This window comes from Canis lupus, chromosome 34 (genome assembly GCF_003254725.2).
Source record: "Canis lupus dingo isolate Sandy chromosome 34, ASM325472v2, whole genome shotgun sequence".
In the NCBI taxonomy this organism is placed as follows: Eukaryota; Metazoa; Chordata; class Mammalia; order Carnivora; family Canidae; genus Canis; species Canis lupus.
The window spans coordinates 17,224,271-17,238,930 of record NC_064276.1 but is presented as its reverse complement, the minus strand read 5'-3'; the positions used below and the strand labels follow the sequence as shown (position 1 = coordinate 17,238,930).

The window sequence follows — 14,660 nt, the reverse complement described above, 5'->3', positions numbered from 1 at the left end:
CGGGGGCCTCCTCCTCAGCAAACGGGGCGGCGGCGGCGGCTCGGCGAGGGGCCGGGCTGAGCCCGGGGGGTCCGGCCCAGCAGCAGCGGCCCGGATCGCGAGTGGGGGAGGGGAGGGAGGGGCTGGGACGGGGCAGGGGAGGAGGGAGGGGCTGGAGGGGAAGGGGGAGCCAAGGGGGTAGGGGGAGGGGAGGGACCAGGGGGCGCGAAGAGGGGAGGAGAGGCGGGTCTGGAGCCCCCCGCTGCTGGCGGCCACAGGGCGGCTGCACCGGGAGGTGCGTGTCCGGCCCAAGACGGGAGCCCCAGGCCAGGGAGGGGCAGAGGCTGGGCCTGAGGCCTGGGCCGGCCACTGGGCTAGTGCTCGGTTCCTGCCGGAAGGATGAAGACTCCTCTTTTAAGGATGACAACGTGCAGGAAAGGCCCGTCAACTGATCTCCCCTACTGTGGGCCCACAGCACCTCTCAAACCCCATACTACCCACACTCACTGCCTGGCCTGTGTCCCTACCTCTTCGCTGAGATCTTTCCTCACTCTACTCTTCCACAGGACAGGGACTTAGCCAGAAAGAGTCCCCTTTCAGTCTGCGCCAGTATTTCTTTCCCTGTCGGTAACCTGTCCGCAGGCCCATCCAACCATCATTGTCCCCAGCCTGACATCCTTTCTCACCCTCTTCCCATCACCCCTGAGGACCCTCTGCCTCTCCACCGCACCCCCAGCCTCCTTTGTCTTGGTTGCCTGGTCATGACTGCCTCCCTGTCCCCTCCCACACCCATTTGCCCACCAGCCTCCCAACCACCCACCAGCCTCCCAACCACCCCAGCACCCTCCTTCCTAATCTTGGGAGGCATCTTGTCTGGCTGAACTGGAGAATTCCGGGATCTAGGCCATACTCCTTAGCTGACAGCCCCATCCTTGGGAGGAGGGGAAGAACTGGGGTGGGGGTGATGGGAACAAGGTCAGGCCAGGAGGCCCCTGAGGACAGAGACTGTGAGGAGACTGGGACTGAGGGGAAAGCAAAGGAACTAGAGCCAGGGCCAAAGGAAGAGGGGGGCCAGCAGGAGGTATTTGCGGGGGAGGTTCAGCAGCTGTCTTTCCTAAGACAGGGACACATGGGCCTGGTTATTCCTCTTGTCACATATGGAGTGGTAGGAGATGGAAGAGGGAGAGAGAAAGGGCAAGCTCAGGAGAGCTCGGGCACGGAGGTAAGTGGCCTTAGCTGTCTGAGCCATTGGGCCCCTCTGCAGAGGGGCACCTGAGCCCAGCCCAACCACCCCTAACATGCACCCCTCACCCTGCAGGCCTCTCAAAGAGTCCAAGCCCTTTTTCCATGACACCGACCAATGACAGGGTCTTTCTAATACAGGCAATACTCACATTCCCACTGGGAAAGGGAGAATAAGACTTGATCCCTATGGGGTTATATGAGAGAAAGGCAGGAAAGCAAGAGCCCTGGTGGCTCTCAGCAGCAGGTGTGTTGTCCAGGAAAAGAAATTTGGCCAATCAGGAACTGAAAAACCCACCAATCTAAAACCAGAACCCGATCTCTGTGCCTCTTCTGCAGAAACAAAAAATGTCCTGCCAGATTTCTCTTAGGAAAAAAGACCTGTTCCCCTCCCATCCAGGTTTCCCATCTCCTAGAAAAAGATGGATCCCCCTGTTGTAATCCTCCCTGCGGTGTGTGTGGGTGGAGGAGCTGGGCTCTGCTAGTGGACCATGGTCCAGGTAGGGGCTCCACGTTCAGTGCGGGTGGGAGGAGAAGCGTCACTTCCGGGAGCCTTCACCGGTATCTGGTGGCTCCCTGCTCTCTGATTGGGCAGAAGTGTCCCGGGGCAGGCCTGTGACCCTACTGCTGTGGAGGGGCTGTGCCCCAACACTATGCGTCTTCCTACCCATCGGATCCCCAGAGTGCTGCCTGCTATGCACCTGGGTCCTGGAGCCCTTCTCCACCGGGTGAGTGGCAAGCAGGGTTTGGAGTTAAGTGAGGGTAGGAAGGACAGGAAAGAGGAATTGGGCTCCCAGCTGGGGGAGGGGCAGGCAAACTGGAACCTACAGGCACTGACCTTTGTCGAGAAGAGTGTAGCCTTCCCAGAATGGGAGGAGCAGGACAGAGCAGGGGTAGGGGGTGGGGTGCTGGGTTCTGAAGGACTGATCACAGATTTAGAGGAATACAGCACTGTCCTGGCTGGCCCTAAGGAAAGGGAACATGTGCCCAGGGAGAAAATGAGAAAGGTAGTGCAGTTAGGGCCTAGGACGTATAGCATCAGGCTGGACACAGGCCCAATCCCCATTTGTACCCTGCCATTTCTAGCTAGCTTAAGGTTCTAAATCTCAGGACGGGAGACGCTGGACCCAAGAAGAGAGGAGTGGGAGGAGGGTTCATGCATGTTGACAGACCTACAGGAAATCCCAATATTGAATCAGGTGCAGGCCTCTTTGCACGACTTGTCAAAGAAGGAGGAGGCCATGTGGGGGGTCCTGTGAGGAACTGGAAGGGGTCTGCAAAGGGGGCAGGGAGGAAGATGTGAGCTATGAGATGGATGCAGTGGGTGTTCAAGGCGAGGTAAGCTGTGTAAGGTGGGTGAGGTGCCTCACTCAGCAGGTGCCCATTGCTAGGCAGCTTGCCTCAAGTGGGAAGCTCCAGGACTATTAGCCTCTCTCTTTGCCTTGGATAACCCACTATTTTAGAACTGGAAGTGCAAAGAAAAATTCCAAGAGGCTTATGGGTGGGGGTAAATGGAGAGAGAATGAGAGGTTAATTGCTCCCATACCACTTTCTCATAATCTTGTAATCGCCAACCCCTAGTAGTCCAGTTTTGTTTTTGCCCAAGTCTCCTCCCCAGCTCCACTCCCCGAGCTACCCCTCAACACATAACACAGATTTGCTAGCTCCTCCTCCTGACTCTATATCCTGCTTTTTAACCACTTCTCCAGGCTTATGCCACAATACTCCTATTCCCTATCCTCATCCCATATTGTCTCCAACCAAAAAACCAAGGTTGCTCAGAATTTGAGGCCAATGAATGTGTGTGTGTGTGTGTGTGTGTGTGTACATATTCTGTCCACAGCCCCACATCAGAGTCACTGAGGAACCCTAACAAAGAGGAGACACTATATGCTGCAGTCACAAGGAGACCCAGGAGCAGAGCTTCCGCAGTTCCAGGTTGGTCAGCATCTCATGCCCTCCCAGCAGCTGTTCCCCCCCACCAGGCAGCCTTTTCCTTGACACCTGATTAAATGTTCATTATTCCTGTCACTTGCAGAATAGATTCCAGACCCTCTTCCTCAGCCCACCTGTGCCCCACTGTGCAAGAAGTGCCAGAGCCCAAACCGCCTCCATGGCCCCAGGAAGGATTCAGGGGAGAGGCCCCAACCAGGGAGCCACTCCTACCAGACAGCCAGGCCAGAATGGAGCTGACTGGTAAGGAACACCTGAGGGCCCTAGGGCCTAATCAAAACCTGGTTAAAGAGGAGAGACAAAGAAGAGGTGCTGCCAGGTGGGTGGGTGGTGGGGCGGACAGTGGGAACCCAATCTCCAGGAATAAGGCTTCTGAAAGGCAAATTCCCTGGATTTCAGGTCTGGGTCCTAAATGGGAATTCCTAGACTAGCACCTGACAATGGTTTCTTCCTCATCCACTCTTTCAACCTCACTTCTCCTCACCTAAGAGCTGCTCCTCGTGGTCATGCTTCTCCTAACTGCAAGACTGGATCCATGCCTCCCAGCTCCTCCTGCCTGTGACCCCCGTCTCCTAAATAAAATGCTTCGTGACTCCCATGTACTTCACAGCAGATTGGTGAGAATCTCCTGGCACTCTACCCTCTCTATCCATTAACTGGTTAGATACCCTTCCTCCCATCACTTCCTCTCATTCCCTGACCCAATCACTGTTCTTCCCATATTGTCCACCTCCCCATCACCACTCCTTGACAAGGATTATGATTTGCAATCATAATCAAGTCCACTTTTAAAAGCTCTAGTCTGAGGGATCCCTGGGTGGCACAGCGGTTTGGCGCCTGCCTTTGGCCCAGGGCGCGATCCTGGAGACCCGGGATCGAATCCCACGTCGGGCTCCCTGCATGGAGCCTGCTTCTCCCTCTGCCTGTGTCTCTGCCTCTGTCTCTCTCTGTGTGCCTATCATGAATAAATAAATAAAATCTTTAAAAAATAAAAAAAATAAAAGCTCTAGTCTGGGTATACAAGCCTATCCTGTCAGTGTGTCACCATACCCTCCCCTCCTCTTTATTTGAGATCCCTTCTCCACCCCGCCCACCCCACCACCCATCTTTTTCAATAGAGCCAGTGTCCAGACATTTACCCTTTGTCCACACCCGTCCTGCTGCCTGCTGTGGACTTTAGCTTGGGAGAATGGAAAACCCAGAAGGTAAGTAAGCCATCGCTTCCTTGGCCTCCCTAAATCCTGTCTTCATCAGTTTCCTCCTACTTTCCATGGATTCTTCAAAATTCCTGAGCTCTCTAAAAATATCTCCTCTTCTGCATGGCAACCCTAACCCAACCAATCTACATTCTGCTGTGATGATATCCTCTAGACAAGATGGCTTGCTGTCCCAGTATGTTAAAATAGGTTCAAAGCTGACCACCAAGAAAAGCTAGATGGAAGTCTCCCATGGCCATGCCATTAACCTATTCCTGTGCAAAGTTCTTAAGTTGGCATGAAGAAGTAAGACTGATCTGTCATCCTCAGATGACACAAAACTGGGAAGCACAGCTAAAATAACAAAAGACAGGATCAAGATTCAAATTGCTGAAAGGCTATATCAAAAACAAAGTAAAATTTAACAGAGATACAAAAAATCCTACATTTACTCAAAGTAATCGAGTAAAGTCCTATTCCAGCTTTCAAGCCACGATGCTCCCACTTCCCTTATATAAGCTTGTGGGCCTAGAACTGGAAGAAGATTTGGGAGGATTGAGTTGACCTCAAACTTAGCATGTCACACTATTAAAGCAGCTATTTTAAAAGCTAGTGATTCTAGGGACACCTAGGTGGCTCAGCGGTTGAGCGTCTGCCTTTGGCTCAGGGCATGATCCTGGAGTCCCAGGATTGACTTCCACATCAGGCTCCCTGCATGGAGCTTGCTTCTCCCTCTGCCTATGTCTCTGCCTCTGTGTGTGTATGTGTCTCTCATGAATAAATAAAATCTTTTTAAAAAATAAATAAATAATAAAAGCTAGTGATTCTAGGTGGCTTTATATGTTTAGCAACCACCTCATGGAAATATTCCTAAAAAACTTTTCTCTAAGTGGCCTGCACTTAACAGTTCTGAAGGAGTACTAGATATCCTCCTCTAGATACACTGCTGATTTATTCAGAGGACCATATAAAACTAGCATGTGTCCAGAAGGAAGAAGCAATCTGAACAGTGAGAGGATAGAAAACATGCTATGTGACGAATGGCAAAAAAACAAAAACAAAAAACAACAAAAAAAAATCTGATTAGTTTTGATTAGTTTGGATGAAAGTGATAGTCTTGTGGTATAGCTGGAAGTGCTTTAGTCTGAGGCTCAGGAAACCTCCTGGGAGGTCAGCTCTTCTCCCCTCAAGATCCCTAGAATCCCCCTTTTTCCCCTCAGGTCTTCTAGGGGAACTAGGCCAGGGACAAAGGGCAGTTCCTAGGGATCCCTTGCAGTGCCAACTCTGCCATTTATCAGGAAGCCTCTCTTCATCATCTTTATGATCTCTCTGATGGTCTCATCTCTACGTTAAATTTGTTAAAATCCTACGATCCTAAGATTTTGTTGCAGAAAGGTAGACTGGCAGCACTGGAAGTGAGAGGTAGCACAGATTTCAGCATAGGGTAAGGAGGAGAAAGAACTCTTCTGACTGAAATTAAGTGTAAGACCAGGCTGGGTTACCGGACACTGGAGTTGTTCAAGCAGAGGCCGATGACCAATTGTCGGGAGACTGTGAAGGAATTCCTGTGCTGGGTGGGACCTTGGTCCTGTCCAATTCTCAGCTCCTATGATTCATTCCACTGGCTACTCCTCTGGGCTCCCCACCCGTTATTAGCATGCCCTTTGAAGCAGGCCGCTTCTCCCTTCCATCTCTTTTGCAGGAGCAGACCAAGGCACAGGACGTTTTGGGAGCTGTAGCCCTTCTGCTAGATGGCGTCCTGGCAGCGCGGGGACAACTGGGACCCTCCTGCCTCTCTTCCCTTCTGGGACAGCTTTCTGGACAGGTCCGCCTCCTCCTTGGGGCCCTGCAGGGCCTCCTTGGAACCCAGGTAAGTCCTGAGTCAACAGGACTATATACAGAAACTGTCCTTTGCTGACTCAGTCCCTTTAGAAGACCTGAGGGAAGAAAGGAGAATTATGGGAATCATGAGGGTACTAGCACAGCTGACCAACTAAGGAGTGCTCTCTCCCAGCCATAAAGTCTGGGTGCTGGCACCTTATCTTTCCCTGGAGATGTGGGAGCATGATATCTGGCCCAGGTCTCTGGCCTCAGGCCCATCCTCTGCCCTCAGCTTCCTCCACAGGGCAGGACCACAACTCACAAGGATCCCAATGCCATATTCCTGAGCTTCCAACAACTGCTCCGAGGAAAGGTGCGCTTCCTGCTGCTTGTAGCAGGGCCCACCCTCTGTGCCAAGCAGAGCCAACCCACTACAGCTGTCCCAACCAATACCTCCCTATTCCTCACACTGCGCAAGCTCCCAAACAGGACTTCTGGGTTGTTGGAGACAAACTCCAGCATCTCAGCCAGAACTACTGGCTCTGGACTTCTGAAGAGGCTGCAGGGATTCAGAGCCAAGATTCCTGGTCTGCTGAACCAAACCTCCAGGTCCCTAAACCAAACCCCTGGACACCTGAGCAGGACACATGGACCCTTGAATGGAACTCATGGACTCCTTCCTGGACTCTCACTCACGGCCCTAGGAGCCCCAGACATCCCTCCAGGAACTTCAGATATGGACGCCCTGCCACCCAACCTCTGGCCCAGATACTCTCCTTCCCCAATCCATCCTCCTCCTGGGCAATACACACTCTTCTCCCCTTTACCCACCTCGCCCACCCCCCAGAACCCGCTCCAACCTCCACCTCCTGACCCCTCCGCGACAGCCAACTCTACCAGTCCTCTTCTAATTGCAGCCCACCCTCACTTCCAGAATCTGTCTCAGGAGGAGTAAGGTACTCTAGCCCTGCCACCATCAGCACTGTCTCCATTGCAAAGTTCCCTTTCCAGGAGGGGAGGCCCTGGGAGTCAAGTTATACCAGATTTCCTTTCACCTGAAACCCAAAGCCCTGCTAAAGGGGGATACACGGGACAGAAAAGGGGATTTTTCACTGTATATTGTAAAACTTCAGAAGCTATTTTTTTTAAGCTATCAATAATATTCACCAGAGCAGCTAGTTATCTTTGGTCTATTTTCTGCACAAATTTACAGCTTACTAATTCTCTACATGCTCTTTTTCCTATGATAATTCTGCAAAGGGCTAGACCAGCCTAGCTTCTGAACAGAGGCAGAGACTAACCTTATGGCAGAAAACAGGGGAAAAAGAGCTTTGGTTTTCTACTCAGAACTAAGGTTAGTCTCTTTATTCCCTTTACTATCATTCTCAGTCAGTGGGACTCTGATCTTCTTTCCTTAGGAGATTTTTACTCTTGAAAAACGAATGAAAAATTGTTTCTCAGAAAAGCTGTCTCTACACAATCAACAAAACTGAACCTGTATAAATAAAGAATAAATAAGAACACCCGGAAGCTAACTGAAAAGCAAGGGAAAGATGTTCTTCAGGGGGCAATAGATCTCCCCCTTCCCTCCCCTCCAAAAAAAGTTAACAGGAAGCCTCAGAGAGCCTCACACCCCAGGTAAGGCTGTGCAGACAGTTCAGTCAAGACAAAACCTGGATGTGACAGCTGAGCAAACAGCGAGAGCTTCAGCAGCTCAGCAGGAAGCTTCACCAGGCACGGGTTCCTGCCTCCCTCCTGTGGAGGTCAGGGGGAAGTGCAGGAAGCGGCAAGAGCCAGTCTCCTAGGGCTCACACAGCGGGAGGGACAAGTGCAAGTTGAAGGCTCATTTCCCAATTCCCAGAAGTCCACAGTATCTAAGATGCAGCCCTTTGTGACCACCATGAACTCTGCTAAGGATTCTCTAGAGAAGAAGCCAGGCTTACAGGTCTTGGGTCTCTGCAAATAAATGCCCCCATGGTGCTTAGGGAAAGGTTTAAATTGCCCGCAAGCAAAAACTCCATTGCAAAGGTCAACCCTACCTCCAGATGCTCCTGTAGGAAAACTAACAGAAGGTTTTTTCCTCTTCCCTCCCTCCACGTCCCCAAAGGAGAGAAAAACTACCATGTGGGTAAAAGAGCTGAGATCCCAGAGTTTCAAACACTGCCACAAATACCCCACGATCACTAAAGGTATCCCAAAATAGAAGAATGAAAGCCAGTGTGCCAGGAACCTCCTGCAGGTTACCTTTTAGAGCACTCACACACCTCTACCAGGTTGGGATGATACCAGTCTGAGAGAAGCCAGACATGTTCTCAATGCTCACAGCCAGTGAGCAAAAGAAACAGCCTGGGCTGACTAGAGCCTGTACTGTCCCCAGTGTGGTGCACTGTGCAATAGATCACTCAGTAATTCTACTTATTAGAAAAGATGTCCAAGTCCTGAGGGAGGAAATACACCAACAATTAGAGTTCTGAGTAGAAAACCAAAGCTCGTGGACGAGGGTGACCAATTTAGACATCTCCAGGTGTCCTTCTCTCCCATCATGGCAGAACGGTTGCCACGGAGAAGGAATCGACAAATGCACAAAGCTCAAAAGTGTTCAAATCTCAGTGTGTCAGTTTTTGCATGAGTATAGTTCTTCCACACTATAAATTCCAGCACCTGGTCAAGGGAACTGTAAGTGGAAATTGTAATTTACTGAAATACTAAACTAAGCTAAACGTAATGATCAAATGAAGAACTTTATGGCACATGAAAAGAGTCAGCACCCAGAACAAGATATGCCAAAGGGACCAAAAGGAAAGGCTTTCAGGGTTCTCAGCAATCAGATGAGAGACAAGGACAGCAAAACTGCAATAAGTATATGGCCAGTAAGTTCCGGGCATCCTGTATTGGCACTTGACTCACTTTAGGGCAAATGCAAGTTAACTCATGGGCTTCTCCAGTGAGAACTAATCTGTCCCTGTTGAGACTTTAACTAACCCTTCCCAAAACTTCCTCAGGCTGATTCTATCCCTTCTTCCCTTTACACAAAAAGCAAGACTGTTAAAACCAGAAAACTCTTCTCTATTCAACTGCATGCCAGTTCTCTCTTCTGCTACCCCGGGGCAGCCAGGATAGCATGCTATGCTACCCCACAAACTACCACTGGTAATTAGGTTCTCTGACTCTTACCTAAATCCATCTTTCTCCAACACCCCCAAAAATCTGACTCCATGTAAAAGTCCTAGGATTCCATAAAAATTCATCCCAACCCCCACTGCTTCTATTCCCCTCCCACATAGTAAACCAAAGAAACACCTTTTCCTCCCCCCTGTAGAGATCATTCATTTTCAACCCATTTCCCTAAATACTGTTTCTAACACCTCATGTAAAGACCTGAAAATGATGGGGAAGGAAATATCCCCGGGCATCCCAGCAGGGGGACAGGCCCCCAAGGCAAAGTCAGGAGATCAAAAGAGAAAACTGCTTAATACACATTCTCAAAGAGAAAACTGCTTAATACACATTCAAAATCTTTCTGGATTGCCACCCTGAATTTCCCAAGGGAACTCAGAGTCCAGTATACTTTCTCAGAGACCTCAAAAGCCAGGCTGGAGAGCCAGTTCATATGCTGGAGTGCTAGTAGGCATCACCACTTCCGCAATTTTGTTCTTGCCCAGTTATAAGTTAGTGACTGTAATCAGGCTGCTCCATTGTCCTGGGTACTGGCATCAGACTGCCAACCTCATTGGTATTGCTGCCCTGTCCAGTTCACTGGTCTGTGCAGCAGCCGCCTGTTCAGCATCACTGGTAAGAACCCCCACCACTTACCCTCCCTCCAGGTCACCTATGAAATGTAGAACAGACACCTAGCTCCTCCACCTGTTCCTATACCCACCAAATCTGCTCTTCCTATTCTCTTCATAGTAGCATCCCAAGCCAGGATCTAAAAGCCTCCATCCAAAGCTTCCACAAAAATGATGAACATTTCCAGGCTGTGCAAGTGACTCATTCAAATCAACGTGATCTGACTTCCTAAGAGACTGGAAGTGTTGCAAGGACACAAGCGGGGCTCCTTGCCAATTCAAAATTCTATGCCAAATGGGTGGTATCTTCCGGGGCTGGGGTGCCCTCAAGAGCCAAAAGCACAGTACTCTCTCTCCCAGATAGAAAATCACATTGGAGGATAAATATTGGGGATAGTAAACCAAGAGGCTGAGACAACCCTAAACCCAGATACCAGGAAGCCAGAATAGATTCTACATTGACATGTGATCACCTGGCTGTGGGCCAGAAATAGAATATACCACAGGCAAATTGGGAAAAAAAATGATTTTAGGGTAATGGAAAAGATTTTTTTTTAAAGGTGGAGAAAAGAGTCTGAAAAAGCAAAGTTTAATTAAAAAATCATATACACAAAACAACTTCTGATTCGTTTTAAGCTCTCCCACTGGGTCTTTCACAGGCAAGTTTCCCATTGAGTCCAGATCACCTAAAGATGTACCCCCAGAGAACAGTCAGCCAGCCCTTTCTGACCAGGTGGTCAACAGTAACTGCTTCTCAGGCTCGAAAGGATGTCCAAGGCCTGAGTGACTGAACAGCAAGGTTGGCTTCCTGGGTGTTTCAGAATGCCAGTTTCTTCATCAGCAGATAAACTCTGGAATCCACTTCAAATCCATGCAGGTTGTTGGCATCACCCTGCAGCCTCATGAGCAGGCCACCATAGGACACATAGGCAGAGCTGAAATGGAAGTCCCATGAGTTTAAGCTCTGGAGCAGCAGCAACCCAGTCGCTCTCCATCCCAGCTTAAGAAAAAGAGACACCCTTCTAGTGTTTTGTCATTAGGAACCAAAATTCAGACGAAGATGAATGCACAGATATGTGCAAAGTAGTGTTCTTTTTATCAACAAAAGTGGAAAATGCTACATGCCCAAAATAACAGAAATGGTCAAACGAATTAAGGTATATCCATTTACTGGAATGTTATGCAGCTATTAAATTGTTTAAGGAAAGCTTTAAACTGACACATGGAAACCTGTTTTATATAACTTGAAGGCAAATGAGCAGAAGAAAACATTGTAACAAACAACGTGATCTCAAGGAAAAAAGTACACAGGAAAAAACCTGGAATATTCAAAAATGTTTGTGTAAAAGGTTCCCAATGGGTATAGAATTATAGGTGACTTTTCTCGCTTCTTCAGATTACTTCTCTGCTTTTCCAATTTCTTACAAAGGGAACATACTGTTTTAATAAAATTTTAAAGAAGAGAAAAGAATAGTTGGGCAAGGAAACCAAAGAACTAGGGATTGGATTACAGAGTAGGGAAACACACACACAAATAAACAAATACCAAAATACCTAGCAGTTTAATCACTTAATGCTGCATTTAGTTCCTGGGGAAGCAACCTTCCTTTGCACTTCCCATATCAAGATCATCAGTTTCTCATTTGGACCCCTGAGCCCTGAGGTCCTGACAAAGGGCCAAGCGAGCAGCCTACATTTCGGATTGGAAACTGTTCCAGAACAGACAGTTTCCTTCTAAGTCCTACCTAGGTCTGAGGTGCTTGGGGAGAGACCCAACCCAGGAAACATGAAGCATGGCCCAAATTTTCAGAGCAGAGCTCAGATTATCTGAATAGGGCTGGGGGACAAGGGTTCTCACAAGACTATGGAACTTACAGACGCGTTGCTGCTTCAGTAGAAGTTTCGTCGCCCTCAATTCTGTATACTTTCCCATACATTACATACTCAAACTGGTCAGCCCTGTGGAACAGTAGGAGCAAGGTTATTCTTCAAAGTAGTAAACAAAAGTAAGAAGCTCTTTAAAAATGGTTAACTGGAAAAAAAAATGGTTAACTGGTAACTAAGTGTCACCATTCTAACAGACGTTTTCCAAACACAATGCCATTTAGTCCTCCCAGCAACCATATGAGCAAGGTGTGATCATCTGCACTTTACTGATGGGGAAACTGAGGCTGCAAGAGGTTAAAGCCATTCAACAAAGAACTGATAGGGCTGAGATTTGAACTCAGTAGAGCTCCAAAGCCCTTCCATCACACCAAACTCTCTCCCAAGACGCAAGGCTCACATAGCCTGGGTCACTTGATGGTCATCTCCTTAGCCATCGATAAGGTACAACCCACAAGCATGTAATTGCTGCCCTGGAAAAACACCTGGTTGTTAGAATTTTTTTTTTTAAGATTTTATTTATTTATTCATGAGAGAGAGAGGCAGAGACACAGGCAGAGGGAGAAGCAGGCCCCATGCAGGGAGCCCAACCCAGGACTCGATCCCAGGTCCCCAGGACCAAGCCCTGGGCTGAAGGCAGCGCTAAACCACTGAGCCATGAGTCATCCAGGCTACCTGGTTGTTTGAATTCTTTTTTTTTTTTTTTAAGATTTTATTTATTTATTTATTTATTTATTTATTTATTTATTTATTTATTTATGAGAGACACAGAGAGAGAGAGAAAGAGAGAGAGAAAAAGAGGCAGAGACACAGGCAGAGGGAGAAGCGGAGGGAGAAGCAGGCTCCATGCAGGGAGCCCGACACGGGACTCAATCCCGGGACTCCAGGATCATGCCCTGGGCCGAAGGGACTCCAGGATCATGCCCTGGGCCGAAGGCAGGCGCTTAAACCGCTGAGCCACCTGGGGATCCCCATTGAATTCTTAAGTGCAGCAATTTCCTTAAGGTTGCTCAGATACTACTGATAATCATTTATTCCACAAATTAAATAAGGGTTTTTTCCTATACCACTTATCTACTTAGTCCTCAAGCGTATTTCAAGTACTCCTTTCCTGAGAGGGAAGTACTTCACTTCCTCACCTGGAAGGCCTATCATCTGTGGGGTTGTATTCACCGTCATCCAGGGTACCATCTTCATATAATGTACTGGCTATGACCAACCGGAACTTGTCACCTGAAAATCATGGCAATACCAGAGGCTAAAGAACAGCTGAAATGTCAAAAAGCCTTCTGCTATTGTCTGTGTTCAATACTTACCCAAGTCTACAGGGTAAATCTGAATGTTTACATCTAAGATCAGGTCCATTTTGAAAGATTCACTCTCACAATGTAGCCGAGACACTGGAGGGAGGTAGAGAAAGAGTGGCATAGGTAATTGCCAGGCTCTGCAGACCCTGCAGACCCCACTTTGGGGGATTACATGCATGATCCTGGAGTCCCTTCGGCCTGGGCAGGACGAAGTGTGTGTAAGGTGCACGCTACAGCGCCCAGCAGAGTGGGGAGCGACTGGAAGATGCACGGGGGTGCACCAGCACCATGAGAACGGGCCACCCAGGCACCGGGCCAGCCTGTGTGGAGCCAGGCGGAGTTCGGGAGACGCCGAGTTCCCATCGATCCAAGGTCTCCTGATGGGGATTCCTGAGTCAGGAACTGCCGGCAGGGGCGGGCCACGCGGCGTGGGTGGACCAGGGGCCCAGAGGCGTGTCCCCGAGGAGGTTACCCCCTGACTCGGCCGCCCCTACGTCTACCTCCACCTTACCTCGGTCAAACTTCTTGCCCTCCGGGTCAATGTCTTTCACATCGAAAATATCCTCAAACAGGATGCCCGCCATGGTGAGGTGGCCACGAGAGTACGAGAGGGGCCGGGAGCGCGACCACGCCTAGGGGTACGCGCTCCCCCTCGCGTGGAGTAAAGGAGAGAAAGAGAGCGCGCGCCCAGAGAGCGGCCGCAGAGCCCTAGAAACACGCATGCGCGCGGGCAGGCAGCGCCGCCGCCACTTCCGCCGCCTGGGCCTCGGGGCTCGCGGACTTCCGCCCCGAACGACGCCTTCCGAGAGGCCTCGGGAGTGGGGGGCGGGACTCGGGGCCGGGTGGCTCCGCCCCGGGGCGGGGACCCGGTTAGTTCCACCTCCAGCCGAGGCGGCGCGGCGTCTCGCTGTACGCGGAGGCTCGGCTGCGCCCTCTTGAGAGGCCGGGTCGGGACGCCTGGAATGCGGGCGGGCCTACCCCAGCCCGGGACCTTGATCCTTGGCCCGGAGAAGCCCGGCGCAAACCTTCCCCTGCTGGTCTGCGTGCCCGCCGAGGGCACAGTCCACGCGGAGGGCGGACGGGGCGGAACTCCGCCCCCAGCGCGCTGACCCTGCGGGGCGCAGAGCCCAGTCCCCACAGCTGGCACCGAGGCTTCCTAGCCGGGCCCGAGCTGGACCGGGCTGGACCGGGCTGGACCGGCTTGGCCCTGCTGGATGTCACCCGAGCCGGCTCCGTCCCGTTTGGGAATTTGCCATGATGTCACTATGGGGAAGAGGAAAGCCTGCGCTCGTCCCTTCCCCTGGTACAGCACCCCCCTACCACTGCCCTCTTCCCCGGGCCCCACTCTCTTCCACTCCGCCTCTTCAGCCCGGCTGACGGCTGGCGTTTAACCCCATCACACAGCGCTGCCCCTGCAGCTTGGTACTACCTGCCCCCCGCCCCCCGCCTTCTCCCTTGGACGCTGATCTACGTGCCCCTTCAGGCTGGCA

General features: G+C 50.6%; 2 protein-coding genes across 8 annotated transcripts; one reads left to right on the top strand and one right to left on the bottom strand.

The window, feature by feature from the left end:
- Positions 1–211: 211 nt before the first annotated feature.
- On the top strand, positions 212–7,369 carry THPO (thrombopoietin). 6 transcript variants are annotated; one of them, XM_049105679.1, is made up of 7 exons: positions 212–3,159; positions 3,260–3,417; positions 3,664–3,791; positions 4,293–4,379; positions 6,073–6,240; positions 6,484–6,564; positions 6,681–7,369. In XM_049105679.1, the coding sequence occupies exons 2-7, from the start codon at positions 3,405–3,407 to the stop codon at positions 7,062–7,064; spliced, it is 861 nt and encodes a 286-aa protein (XP_048961636.1). In that variant the 5' UTR covers positions 212–3,159; positions 3,260–3,404; the 3' UTR covers positions 7,065–7,369. The 6 variants fall into 6 exon arrangements, with proteins under 6 accessions (XP_048961636.1, XP_048961634.1, XP_048961635.1 ...); XM_035710200.2 differs by having other exon boundaries at positions 221–1,201; positions 3,065–3,159; positions 6,484–7,369; XM_025451301.3 differs by having other exon boundaries at positions 221–1,949; positions 3,065–3,159; positions 6,484–7,369.
- Positions 7,370–10,552: 3,183 nt separating this feature from the next.
- Positions 10,553–13,940, bottom strand: POLR2H (RNA polymerase II, I and III subunit H). 2 transcript variants are annotated; one of them, XM_025451307.3, is made up of 5 exons: positions 13,682–13,940; positions 13,180–13,263; positions 13,003–13,096; positions 11,855–11,938; positions 10,553–10,914 (listed from the first exon to the last, which is right to left on the bottom strand). In XM_025451307.3, the coding sequence occupies exons 1-5, from the start codon at positions 13,752–13,754 to the stop codon at positions 10,797–10,799; spliced, it is 453 nt and encodes a 150-aa protein (XP_025307092.1). In that variant the 5' UTR covers positions 13,755–13,940; the 3' UTR covers positions 10,553–10,796. The 2 variants fall into 2 exon arrangements, with proteins under 2 accessions (XP_025307092.1, XP_048961637.1); XM_049105680.1 differs by lacking the exon at positions 13,180–13,263 and having other exon boundaries at positions 13,682–13,920.
- Positions 13,941–14,660: the final 720 nt, after the last annotated feature.

Coding starts and splice junctions, on each gene's coding strand:
- THPO (XM_035710200.2), top strand. Junction 3,792..4,292: donor ATGTACTTCACAGCAGATTG/GTGAGAATCTCC, acceptor CTTTTTCAATAG/AGCCAGTGTCCAGACATTTA. Junction 4,380..6,072: donor GAGAATGGAAAACCCAGAAG/GTAAGTAAGCCA, acceptor TCTCTTTTGCAG/GAGCAGACCAAGGCACAGGA.
- POLR2H (XM_025451307.3), bottom strand. CDS start 13,754: ATGGCGGGCATCCTGTTTGAGGATATTTTCGATGTGAAAGACATTGAC. Junction 11,939..13,002: donor ACAGATGATAGGCCTTCCAG/GTGAGGAAGTGA, acceptor ACTGTTCCACAG/GGCTGACCAGTTTGAGTATG. Junction 10,915..11,854: donor ACTGAAGCAGCAACGCGTCT/GTAAGTTCCATA, acceptor CTTCCATTTCAG/CTCTGCCTATGTGTCCTATG.